This window comes from Microcebus murinus, chromosome 10, assembly GCF_040939455.1.
Source record: "Microcebus murinus isolate Inina chromosome 10, M.murinus_Inina_mat1.0, whole genome shotgun sequence".
NCBI classification, from domain to species: domain Eukaryota; kingdom Metazoa; phylum Chordata; class Mammalia; order Primates; family Cheirogaleidae; genus Microcebus; species Microcebus murinus.
In genome coordinates this window covers 95,530,217-95,544,040 of record NC_134113.1, presented here as the reverse complement: position 1 = coordinate 95,544,040, position 13,824 = coordinate 95,530,217, and the positions used below count along the sequence as shown (strand labels likewise).

At 42.5% G+C, this 13,824-nt stretch overlaps 1 protein-coding gene across 1 annotated transcript in view; it reads right to left on the bottom strand.

The window, feature by feature from the left end:
• VWF (von Willebrand factor) overlaps positions 1 to 13,824 on the bottom strand; it is a 147,147-nt gene that overhangs the window by 3,851 nt on the left and 129,472 nt on the right. Inside the window, exons 46-48 of the mRNA XM_012760580.2 lie at positions 13,490 to 13,530; positions 12,894 to 13,010; positions 719 to 817 (exon numbers count right to left, since the gene is read on the bottom strand). Coding sequence (XP_012616034.2) covers positions 719 to 817; positions 12,894 to 13,010; positions 13,490 to 13,530 — 257 coding nt within the window. The remainder of the gene's footprint in view (positions 1 to 718; positions 818 to 12,893; positions 13,011 to 13,489; positions 13,531 to 13,824) is intronic.

Below are 13,824 nucleotides of genomic sequence, written 5' to 3'. Positions count from 1 at the left end.
TTTACTGAGAACAGAGCTGTGTGAATGTAGAGCAGGGGTCCTCAAACTACGGCCCGCGGGCCACATGCAGCCTGAGGAGAACATTTATCTGGCCCACCGGGTGTTTCTGACGCCGCTGCCTGTCCTGCTTAGCAGCCGACTCGTACGGGCCCACAGTGCGCAGGTGTGGAATGTGCGCCGCACTCTCCAGCGGCCCTCCAACGGTCTGAGGGACAGTGAACTGGCCCCCTGTTTACAAAGTTTGAGGAGCCCTGATGTAGAGAATCCTCCGACCATGGTGACTGCTTAGATGCTTAGGAGATTGAGATGCAGCAACCGTGAACTGGCTAATCCAGAACCAAAGCAGAGATGAACCAAGGGCTCCGCCTCGCAGCCCCACCAGCTAGCTCTGGCCATCGGAGATCAGAGTTTGTTCCACCCTGGTGGCCTGTCCCATCTCACAGAATCGCAAAGCTAGAGAAAATCTTACTGGTCAACCAAGTCCAAATCACAAGGCCATACACCAACTACACTCCAGTCAACAGCAGCAACAAAATAAATTATAGAGAAAATTCCATGCCTCCCATAAGTCATGCATCTGTTCTTTACAAAGTTGGAAAGAGGTGGAAAAAGAAGCCAACATCGAACCAAACTTAGTCCCTCTTTCTTGAAGAGAAGATTTCAAAACAGGAAACAAGACAGTGACATGAGAAGGAACCTGAGCCCAGCTTGCTCCTACCTTCAGCGTCACCATCTGTCCTCCTCTTAGCCGAATGGTGCAAGCCACAGGCAAACACCTTCCGCAGCATTCACCTGGGTTCTTCTCTTCCTTGTAACCCTAAATAACAGCAGGGGGAAACAGTAGTTAGATAACCTCTCCAGAACACCCCAACTCTAGGTAGGTTTGCCTTGAGGGTCTCTCATCTCTCCCATCTAGCAGTTTCACCTGGAATTTGGAAAGTCAGCATCCAGCTCTAACTAGCTTTTGTCAGTTCTCAATTCCTAGACAGCATTCCTTCCCTCCATATCATGCATTTCACTCCAGTTGTCGCAGCCAGATCTATTAAATTAGACCTCTCCCCTGAGCTCCAGACTTAAAAATTCAATTGTTTACTGGGCAATTGTTTGTTTTATGGTCATCTTGAGACATATCCAAAAGGAAGCTTGATTTCTTCCCCAAATCTCATCCTTCCTCAGTCTTCCCTGTTTGGTAAATGGTGTCATCAACCAGTTGCTCAAACTGGAAATCTGGGGGTTATCCCTGACTCCTCCCTTTTTCTCATCGACCCCCATCACCAAATATTGCCAAGAATGTATCTCAAACTCCTATTTGTCATAACCAGCATCCTCTGTCCTCGTCTAGTCTAAGGAATCATGTACCATGGACTCTGCTAATAAACCTATTTTGTCTTCCTACTTCCATTCTTTACCCCATACTGTAGATTACTACACATCTGCCAGAATGACCTCCTTAAAATAAAAGTCTAGTCATGCCACTTCTCTGTTTAAAAACCTGTGATGCAGTTCTGGTTCTAGGAATTGCACAGTGGCTTGTACTGAACTAATCCCATGCAGACAATTATAAACTAGTGACAAAATATTCAAAACATTATTTAAGGGCACTGGAGGATGACCTCAAATCAAGGATAAACTGCAGGTTCTTTGATCCTTGAAAGAAGGAGCCACAGAAGACACGATTCATGTTCAAACAGCGTTTCCTGTGAAGGCGGTCTGCATGGCACTGGACGTCTGGAACTCGGGCAGAAAATTGAGGCTGTATTTGCCTGAGGACTCAGACAGAGTTTGGAACAGCCGGAATAGCTGGAAACTAAATGGAAAACCTTCAGAAAAGAGAAAGTTGGAAAATCTCCAAATAAACTCCTCTAGGAGCCCAGGGACCAAACAACAGGTGCACAGCTAAAAGCCCTGAGCAGAAATCTCAGCTGCCACACACCACAGGGGAAACCGAGTTTGGAATTTGAATCCTACCAAGTTGAAGGGGCAAAACACTTCAGGTTTCCATTGAAATTTCCACAGGAGTAAAGACTATGTCTCAGGACTAAAATATGCAACCTAGGGATAAGAGAAATGCTGAAATAACACTCCCTGATGTAATTTTCAAATTGAGCCTCCTTTAGTTCAAAGTGAACCACCAATAATCTAGCCACCTGCTAGAACCAAACTTAACCTTCATGACAGAAAAAAAAAAAAACCACAGAATTAAGAGTCTCTGCAACGTATCTTTCACCAATGCCTAATACATAGTAAAAAAATGTCATGCAAAGAAATAGAAAAATTTGATCCACACCAAGAAAACAACCATTCAATAGAAATAAACACACAAATGATCTTGACATTGCGACTAGCAGGCAGGAATTCTAAAGTAACTATGATAACTATGTTAAAAAATGTAGAGGGAATGCTGAATATAATGGAAAAAGAGATGGGGAATTATAGGAACAAACTGGAAACTTCAAGAAAAACAATCAATTGGAAATCCTAGAAGTAGAAAACATAATACTCTAAATCAAAAATTCACTGGGTTGGGTTAACTGCAGATAGGACACAAGAAAAGAAAGGATCAGAGAATTTTAAGACTGATCTGTGCTGTCTAAAACTGAAACACAAGGAGGAAAAAAAAGTATACAGAGTCCCAGTGACCAGTGGAATAGTGGGGCTATAGTGGTTGACTGCACAGTCATGAGCTACATAACAATGTTTTGATCAATAACAGACCACATAATAGAACTGCAGTCCCATAACATTATACTGGAGCTGAAAAATTCCTATCACCTAGTGACGTCATGGAACATGTTACTCATGAACATGTTATGAACATGTTACTCACATGTGTGGGGTGATATCAGTATAAACAAAGCTACTGTGTCAGAACACCATGATTACATACAGTACATAATACTTGATGATAATAAACAACTATGTTACTGGTTTATGTATTTTACTATGCTATACCGTTTCCATTATTTTATAGGTACTCCTTCTACCTATTAAGCAAAAAGTTAATGATAAAACAGCCTGAGGCAGGTCCTTCAGGAGATATTACAGAAGCAAGCATTTTTATCATAGGAGATGACAGCGCCACACATTATCATCCCTGAAGACCTTCAGGTGGGACAAGATATGAAGGTGGAAGACAGTGATATTGATGATCATGACCCTGTGAAGACCTAATTTAATGTGTGTGTTTGTGTCTTAGTTTTTTAACAACAACAAAAAAAAATTTTAAAGGCAAAAAATAAATAAATACAATTTTTTAAAAATAGAAAAAAGTTTGTAGAATAAGGATAGGAAGAAAGAAAATATTTTGCACAGTTGTACAATATGTTTGTGTTTTAAGCTCAGTGTTATAAGAATCAAAAGATTTTAAAATTTTATGTTTACAAAGTAAAAATGTTACAGTAAACTAAGGTTAATTTATTATCAAAGAACGAAAACTATAAAGTTTAGTGTAGTATAAGTGTACAGTGTTTATAAATCTACAGCAGTGTGGCCCGGCGAGGTGGCTCATGCCTGTAATCCTAGCTCTCTGGGAGGCCGAGGCTGGGGGATCGTTTGAGCTCAGGAGTTCGAAACCAACCTGAGCAAGAGCGAGACCCCGTCTCTACTATAAATAGAAAGAAATTAATTGGCCAACTAATATATATATATATATATATATATATATATATATATATAAATTAGCCGGGCATGGTGGCGCATGCCTGTAATCCCAGCTATTCGGGAGGCTGAGGCAGGAGGATCGCTTGAGCCCAGGAGTTTGAGGTTGCTGTGAGCCAGGCTGATGCCACGGCACTCACTCTAGCCTGGGCAACAAAGAGAGACTCTGTCTCAAAAAAAAAAAAGTCTACAACAGTGTACAATAATGTCCTAGGCCTTCACATTTACTCACCACACACATACTGACTCACCCAGATCAACTACAGTCCTGAAAGCTCCATTCATGGTAAGTGTGCTATACAGGTCTATCATTTTTACTTTTTATACTATATTTATACTGTACCTTTTATATGCTTAGATGCGCTTAGATACATAATAGTTATCATTATGTTACAATTGCCTACAGTATTCAGTGCAGTCACATGCTGTACAGGTTTGTACCCTAGGTAGGTAGTAGGCTATACTATCGATGTTTGTGTAAGTACACTCTATCTTGTGCACACAATGACAAAATCACCTAACGACGCGTTTCTCAGAACATATCCCCATCATTAAACAACACATGACTATATGCGTAATTTGAGTTTTAGAAAAACTGGAGAGATAAAATGGAGCAGAAAAAAAATTAAAGAAATAATAACTGAAAAATTTCCCAATTTGATTAAAAATCAACCCTCAGATCCAGGAAGCTCTCTGAATCCAAAGTAGAAAAGTATAAAGAAAACTACTCATAAGCATAGACTCAAACTTCTGAAAGCCAAAGATAAAGAAAAATGGTTAAAAGCAGCCAATGGAGGAGAGAAAATGCACATAGGAGAACAACAAAAATGACAGCTGACTTGTTATCAGAAACAATACAAGACAGAAGACAATGGAACATACTAAAGTGATGAAATAAAACTGTCAACTTAGAATTCAATATTCAGTAAATGAAGATAAAATAAAGACATTTTCAGATAAATTAAGTCTGAGTAGCATGTTGCCATTTGGCCTATGCTAAAAGTTCTTCTTTAGGCTAAAGGGAAATATATAACATGGCAATTCAGATATAGAGGAAGGAAGAGCTCTGGAAATTATAAATATATAGACAAATGTAAAATATTATTTTATGGTCTCTTTTTAAATTCTATGTACAAGACAACTGACTATATAAAGTAAAAATAGGCCGGGCGTGGTGGCTCACGCCTGTAATCCTAGCACTCTGGGAGGCCAAGGCAGGCAGATTGTTTGAGCTTAGGAGTTCGAGACCAGCCTGAGCAAGAGCAAGACCCTGTCTCCACTAAAAATAGAAAAAAATTAATTGGCCAACTAATATATATAGAAAAAATTAGCCGGGCATGGTGGCGCATGCCTGTAGTCCCAGCTACTTAGGAGGCTGAGGCAGGAGGATTGCTTGAGCCCAGGAGTTGGAGGTTGCTGTGAGCTAGGCTGACGCCACGGCACTCTAGCCGGGGCAACAAGAATGAGACTCTGTCTCAATAAATAAATAAATAAACATAGTAAAAATAATAATGGTGCTTTGTGGAATTTATCTCTTATGTAGAAGTAACCATATGACAATAAAAGCACAAAGTATACAAAAAACAGTACATATTAGTAAATCAAAGTAGACTGTGATAAGTCAAGGATGTATATTGCAATCTTTAGAGTAACCACAAAAATAGCAATATGAAGAAATAGAGCTAAAAGGCTAATAGAGTAGATAATACTAAAACAAAACAAAAAAAAAACCTCAGTTAACCAAAACAGGACAGAAAAGAATTAACAATCGAACAAGTAACAGAGAAGATAGTAGATAAAATAAATAGAAAAGTGACAGATTTAAACCCAAACACATCAAAATAATTACATTAAATAAAGATTATCAGACTTGGATAAAAAAGCAAAGTCCAATTAGTATATTATTTACAAGAACTGCACTTTTAATTTAAATAGATAGAAAAGTTGAAAATAAAAGTAAGAAGAAAGACATACCAGGCTAATTACTAAGAATAAGAAAGCTGAGATGTATTAGTACCAAACCAAGTGGATTGTAAGATGAAGTACATTACCAAAAATAAAGCAAGTTATTGCATAATGATAAAATAGATTCATCAAGACATAAGAATCAGACAGATACATACATAAATATGTATGTATCTAATAGCACAGCTTCATAATATAATGCAAAACTTAACAGAAATAAAGGGAAAAATAGGCCGATTCACAATCTTAATCAGTGATTTTAATGTTCTCTCAATAACTGATAGAACAAGAAGGAAAAAAAATCAAAAAAGATAGAGAGGATTTGGATCACTATATCAACCAACATGATCTAATTGAAAATAATAGACTATATACTCCAAAACTGCAGGAGACACATTCTTCTCAAATGCACATGGGACTTTCACCAAGATAGAATAAATTCTGGGCCATAAAAAAAGTAAATAAATGTCACAATTTTAAAATCAGAGAGACTGTGTTCTATGACAATTTAATTAAATTTAAATTAGTAACAATAAGGTGTTTAGAAACCCTCACCAAATATTTGAAAATTAAATAAAATACTTTTAAATAATCCATGAGTCAAAGAATAAATCACAAGTGAAAATAGAAAATATTTTTAAGCAGAGATAATAAAATAAATGTATATTAAAAGCTAAGGAGTGCAGCAAAAGCAATCCTTGCAGAGGAATTTATTTTTTAAATGCTTATTTTAGAAAGTCATGACCTAAGCTTCCACCTTAAGAAGGTAATGAAAGAAAGTAAACTCAAAATCATTAGAAGATAGGAAATAACAACAAAAAAATAAATAAATAAGAGCAGAAATCAATAAAATAGAAAAGGAAAATAGCAAAGGTAAACATTGGATCTTTGAAAAATTAATAAACATGGTACATCTCTAGCTAGACTAATCAAGAAAATTAAAAAAACACAAATTATGAATATCAGAAATGATAGAGGGTACACAGCTACAGATCCTGCAAATATTAAAAGTATAATAAATAAATGTTAAAAACAATTTTATGTAAATAAATTTGACAACCTAGATGACATGGAAAAATTTCATGAAAAATCAACTTTCCAAAACTAACTCAAGAAGAACGGAAAGCCCAGGAAGCCCTTTCTTATTTAAAAAGTTATATTTTGTTTATAAAACTTTCCCACATAAAAAGCTTCAGGTCTGTAAAGCTTCATTGGTGAAGTCTACCAAAAATTTTAAGAAGAAATAATATGAATTTTACACAAACTCTCTTAGAAAATGGAGAAGAAAACACTGCCCATCAAGTTTTATTGGATCCAACATAACCCTGATATTAAAACCTTAAAAAAGCATTATAAGTGAAGAAAATTTAGATATCTATCACTCTTTGGGGGGTGGGGGGAAGGCAGGGGGTGGGGAGCGCAGAGTCTCATTCTGTCGCCCAGGCTAAAGTGCCATGGTGTCAGCCTAGCTCACAGCAACCTCAAATTCCTAGGCTCAAGCAATCCCTCTGCCTCAGCCTCCTGAGTAGCTGGGACTACAGGCATGCACCACCATGCCCAGTTAATTTTTTCTATATATTTTTAGTTGGCCAATTAGTTTCTTTCTATTTTAAGTAGAGATGGGGTCTTGCTCTTACTCAGGCTGGTTTTGAACTCCTCACCTTGAGTGAGCCTCCCACCTCAGCCTCCCAGAGTGCTAGGATTACAGGCGCCCGGCCGATACTTATCACTCTTGATCATAGACATAAAAATCTTTAACAAAATACTAGCAAATGGATCTAGCAGTAGATATAAAACAGGTTAACATATCATGACCAAATAAGAGTTATCAAAAGAATGAAAGGCTGGCTCACCCTTTGAAACCACTCAGTGCAATTCGTCATATCAACAGAATTAAGGGGAAAACCATATGGTCACCTTAATACATACAGTAAAACCACCTGACAAAATTCAAAAACTACTCATGATAAAAACTCTTAGCGCAAAAAGAATAGAAGGGAACCTCTTCAATCTGATAAAGAACATACGACTATATTACACTTAATGAACTGATTCCCTCTAAGGTCAGAAACACAATATTCTTATCACTTCTATTACTTCTTCTGCTGGAGGGATAGCCGGCATGGTAAGCCAGAAAAATAAACCAAAGGTATAAATATTGCAAAGGAAGAAGTAAAAACTCTATGTATTTGAAGGTGTCATAATTGCTTATGTAGACTATCCTTAGAAATCTGCCCCCTCAAAAAAAAAAAAAAAAACAAAAAACACTACTACAACTAATAAGTGAAGTTAGCAAAACTGCAGAATATAAGAACATATAAAAATTAATTATATAAAAGCAACAAATAATTAGAACATCAAATTTTTTAGAATTTCCATTTACAATATTATCCAAAAACCTAAAATACTAGGGAATAAGTTTAATAAAATATGTGTAAAACATATACATTAAAAACCACAAATCATTGCAGAGAAAAATTAGAGAAGATTGCTATGGTTTGAATGTATGTGTCCCTCCAAAATTTGTATGTTGAAATTTAAACCTTAAGGTGATGATTTAAGAAGTGAGGCCTTTTGGGAAATGATTAAGTCATGAATAAACTGTACCCTTTTAAAAGAATTTGAAGGGAAGGTCCTTCCACCTTCTGCCCTGAGAGGATGCCATGAGTAAGTGCCGTCCATGAGGGACAGGCCTTCACCAGACACCAAATCTGCTGGCATTTAACCTTGGGCTTCCCAGGCTCCAGAACTGTGAAAAAATAGATTTCTGCTCCTTATAAATTACCCACTCTCAGGTATTTTGTTATAGCAGCACAAACAGACTGAGACAAAGACCTAAATAAATGGAGAGACACACTATGTTCATGGATTGAAAAACTCGATATTGTCAAGATGCCCATCCTCTCCAGATTAACTTATGGATTCCATACAATCCAGTGCACTTTAAACATTTTTTTATAAAAATTAACAAGTTGACTCTAAATTTATATGGAAATTATAAGAGTATAAAATAGTCAAAATCATCTTAACAACGAACAAAGTCGAAGGATTTGTACTAATTTCAAGACTTAACCACAAAGCTACGGTAATCAAGTCAGTGGTGTGACCAGAAGGATGGACGAATTAATCAAAGGCTCAGGAAGAAAGAGTCTAGCAATAGATCCACACATATACAGGCCATTTGTCTTTTGCAAAAGCACCACCATAACTCAATGAGGGAAAGGACATTCTTTCAACAAATGGTGCTGGGACCACTGGGTATCCACGTAGGAGAACAAAAAGATCCTCAACCCCTATTTTATACCATATATAAAACTTAATTCCTGCTGGATCATAGACATAATCATAAAACTAAACTATAAATCTTCCAAAAGAGCACACAGAAGAATATCTTCATGACCTTGAAATAGACAAAGATTTCTTTAACGAGATACAAAAAGCACCAACCATATAAGTAAACATTGATAAACCAGACTTTACCAAACTTTAAACTTCTGATCTTCAAAATACACAATTAAGAAAAATAAAGCCAAGCCATTGACTGAGAGAAAATACTGCAATAGATATCTTCTAAAGCACTAGCATCTACAGTACGGGGAAAAAACGCATGTAACTCAATAATAAAAGGGCAAACAACCTGATTTAAAAATGGCAAAAATCTTGAACAAACACTTGACAAAAGAAGATACGGCCAATAAGTATATAAGGTGTTCTACATCACTAGCCAACAGAGAAGTACAAATGGAAAATACTAGAAGATATCACTTCACAATGGCTAAAATTAAAAAGCCTGACAATACCAAGGACTGGAGAGGAAGAAGTTGGAACTGTCCTACAATGCTGCAGAAAGCTTCCCCTGGTCTCCACTGCACCCCAACACCGGCACGTGGTAGGCCCACCTACATTCCCTAGGGAGGTGAGTCAGGTGGCAGCTTGGGTCCTTCCCGTACATCTGCACTGCAAAAAGCAGCAGCTTCCAGACAGCAGGATTTCAATAATTTGCAAAAATGCCCCCAAATCTGGGAGATAATATAGGATTGCAAACGTTTTATTTTGCAAAGTAAGAGTATTATAAACAATTTTAACAAAATAAAAACTAAAAGCTACCATCTGCTGTCACATCATTGCATAAAAATTAAAGCTCTTTTAACTCTTCCCACCTCCCTCCCTAAAAAAGAGAGAATCATAAAATTTTTTAAAGAATTAATTTAGTAATGTGAGAAACCAGCGCTGTTGTCATTCTTTCTCTCATTTTGCCACAGTTAGCAGTCACTATTTAGAGATTCACTCATTGGGGTCCTTGGGTTTTCTAATATGAATCTCTAACAGGTCAACTGGGAGCCATGAGACAGAAGACCTGTCCCGAGATCAAGGTTAGAAGCCAGTTAGCTTGCTCAGAAGGAAACTTGAACAAGTTGCTACTCACCATTCAAGCTATGCACTTTGTGTGTCTCAGGGAGCAGGGCCGAGAGCCAGTGGGGACAGAACGCGGCACAGAAACAGGGGGCCTGCGCCCGGACAGAAGCCCCACCTTGAAAGGATGCTCCTGGACTTTGAGGACCGTAAGGCAGCGTGGCAGTTGGGAGCTTTAAACTATGTTTTTAAAAATGCACAATTCTGGGGAGGTGCGTGACCGAGGTTAATGGAAGACAAGGAGAAGAGATGGGGTGAACACCGGGAGCGAACGAGAGGACAAACAAATGGGGCTCACGCCCGCAGGGTTTCCCTGGAGGCTGGATGGTAGCAGAGTGTCAGAAGAGATGGGAAGTGCCCCCCCTTGGCAGGCCGAGGACAGGAAAATGGACAGACGGAGGAGGGGGCTGCAGAGGGAACAAATCCACACACGGGCAAGGCAGAGGGCAAGGCTAAGCCGGACTAACTGGAGGGCAGTCATGGGAGAAGGGTCGGGAAGAAAAGGGAAAGGGTGGAGAGTCAGGAGGGGGCGGAGGTTCCCAGGGTGTGGCAGGGGCTGGGCAGGGAAGGGAGGCGGAGGGCCCAGAAGTGAAGAGAGGAAGCGGCCCCCTGCAGCACGTCTGCTGCCCTGCAAGGCCAGTGCAGCTGCACACGACACGAGGACCAGTTTGGGCACTGCGGCCTTCTGGAGGCCGTGACAGAGGCCGTGTGTCCACATGCTGTGTGCAGGGGGGGGTGCGCCGGCTTCCACCAGAACTTGGGTTCACTGCAGGAAACACCCTTCTGAGGAACAGCCCCTTCCTGAGCCCGGATCCCCCAGCCTCGGCGCTCGCTCGCTCAGCCCGAGCAGCCTGCCGTCCAGCGTTCCCTGCACAGTCGTCCCTGAAGCTCTGCGGTGGGAGCCCCCACAGCCCCTGCCCTGCCCTGCCCTCTGTCTCCCTCCCCTGCTTTCCCTCCTAACACCACTGCCGACTGCCAGCTGCCGCTCACCACTCCCCTTCCTGGAGAGTCCTCCATGCAACGCCCAGCCCGGTATTCCAGGGGACAACGACTCCGTGGTCCACAGCAGGGTCACCTCTCTTCCTCACGCGTCCCTGGAGTGCTCAGCTGCCCAGCCGCATGTCTGCCACTCACGGGCAGAACCAACATCTGCTGGTCTCCCTTAGGCGTGAGCCACCCCCACCCCAGGAGGCGAAGGAGGACTCACATCTCGGTGGGCAGCTCAAGCAGGCCTGCCTAGACTGAGCTCGCCTGCTGCCTCAGCCTCCCCAGCCCCTTCTGACCAGTGAAGGGTGCTGAGCTAGCATGGGCCAACTGAGGCAGGCCTGACCAAGGCAGAGGGGTGCACACAGGGTGGGCTAAGCTAAGGGCTACACTGCCCTGAGAGATACTGGAATTTTGGAGGAAAAGAGGGAGAATACACAGACCAAAAGTGGCCATGGATTTTTAAATATTTAGAAACGTACATCTAAGCCTGGGTTCTAAAGCTGGATTTGTCCAGACACAGCGGAGTCACTGTGGCTCCCTGGGAGCAGCAGAGGACGCGCTGGGGAGTCAGCAGGCTCTCCTAGAGCCGGGCCGGGCCCCCTCTCCTATGGCAGCATGGGGTGGCCTCCTGCTGCCCCTGCTGCCTTGGCCGCACTGCAATGGGTGTTGGCGGCAAAAGGGATGCCACGGGATTCCAGGCAGAGTGATTTCACTCCACATCGGGGCCCAGATGTATTCTAGACAGGTTGTCACACACACACACACACACACATAGGAGCCCAAAATCCTAAAGTATCACCTGCGATTTTACAAAAGAAAAAAAAAGCAAAGCAAAAACATGTACCTGGCTTCTTTTTAATCGAGGCAGGACTGTTCACTCTGAGCCATTCTATCAGAAATGGCTGTGTCTCCTGTAGCCCATCCCTGCACACGTATGTTGTTAAGACTGTGCTGAGTGCCACGGAGAACACGGCCAGAACGCTTGCCGCTGGCCCTCAAGGGCGTAGGACGCATCCGCGCGACCTCCCGGCTCCCACCTGCTCCTCCGCTCCGGCCACCGCTGCCCTGCCTGTCAGTGCCTCCTCCCGGCCTCGCCGCAGCCCTGCCTACGGCCTACAGAGCCCAGGGGGAGTTTGTGCATCTAGCTCACAAGAAACCCATCCGAGCACTGGCGTTTTCTAGAACAGAGCGCCCAAACACAGAAGGGAGCGTGAGTGAGGAGCCAAGGCCTCCTGCTGAGCTTCAGGTCCTGCCCTGCTACGGGGACTCAAAGAATCCAGGAAGGGGCAGGAAAAGTCACAGCTGAAACCGTGAAATGCCAGTTTTCTCCTATCGAGCTAGAAATAATGATTCCACTTCTCAGAATCCACCATAAGGAAGTATTCAGAATAAACACAGCATGATCTGGTAAAACAGAGCGAAATATTTTAAACTACCTAAATGTCCAATAATAAAATTTGGTTGTTCATGTTGAGGCCCATCCACTCAAAGAAGAGCATGTACAGCCTTGCACATAGTCACTGTCTGATAAATATCTGTTGATAAATATTAATGTTTTCAAAGAATAATAGTGATGTTTCTTACAACGTTGTGTAAAAAGGATACAGAACTGTAAAAATAATAACATAAGGCTTGCAAATTGTGTTTATTTTAAAAACACAAGAAGAAAATGTTTAAAGTTTACAAAACTAAAATTATAATTATTTCTGAGATACGCAGTTTGGGTGAGTGACTTTTAGTGTCCTCTTTATAGCTGTCAAATATCGTCCATAATCAGAAAATAGTGAAAGATTTGTTCAAAGTGTGCAGTGAGGTCCCACTGCTTGGGCCCCGCACGTGTGCAGTCCGCCCCTCAGTCCCCACCCCCTTACCACGGGGCAGGCCTCGCAGGTGCTCCTCCTGCACTCCAGCTTGAATCCAGGGGCGGGCCCCCCCTGCACGGCGCAGTGGCAGGTTGTGCACACGTCGACCATCACGCTCTTTCCGGGCTGCAACCAGAGGTGCAGGGTCAGGCCTCCGTGGCCCTCAGACCCCCAACCCTCCCACTCACCTGGTCCCCATAAGCCATCGCCTGCCCACCCACCGCTCCCACAAGCCATGTGATGCTCCTCCTGTCCCAGGTGCTCCACTACCTCCCTGTGCTCCAGGGGGCTCCAGCGTGGAGACGGTGAGAGAAGGAGCTTTCATGCCAAAGAGGCAGCTGGGGCAGTGGGAGAGGGGACAGACTGGAAGTGCACAACGTACGCTGCAACTTCAGAGTGCAGAAGCAGTCTGTGTGCAGAAGAAATGCCCACGTGCCTGGGGCTGGGCCCTAGAGAGCCGGGCTGCAGGCAGTGGGAAGTGCAGCTGGGGGTAGGTTTCCCTCGTTCCTTTCATTTCCGCTTTAGAAGGGCGTGGCTGCTACCCTTTCCACAATGCCCCCTTCCCTTTCCCACCACCTGCTCCAGAGAAGAGGGCAGCAGCTCACCCCGATGACGGTGCCATTGAGCATGCAGGCCTGCACGGGCTCTGGGGAGAGAGGAGAGCATGGTGAGAGGGCCAGGACACACCTTGGCAAGACAGGTGCGCACTGCTCCCTTGGGGCCTTCTCCACCCGTCCGGGCCTCCCTCCCCTGTCTGCTGGTCCTCCCCACTCCAGCCCACCCCCAGGGCACCAAGGGTCGTACTGCCAGAGCCCACGGCGCTTCGGTTCGGTCTCCCTTCCCCTAGACCTGACTCTTCCCGCCCAGCAAGAAGAGCCCTGTTGGTTCTCAGGGGGACAGTGCCTACTTAATGGATTTACATTTACAGAATGAGTGCGAG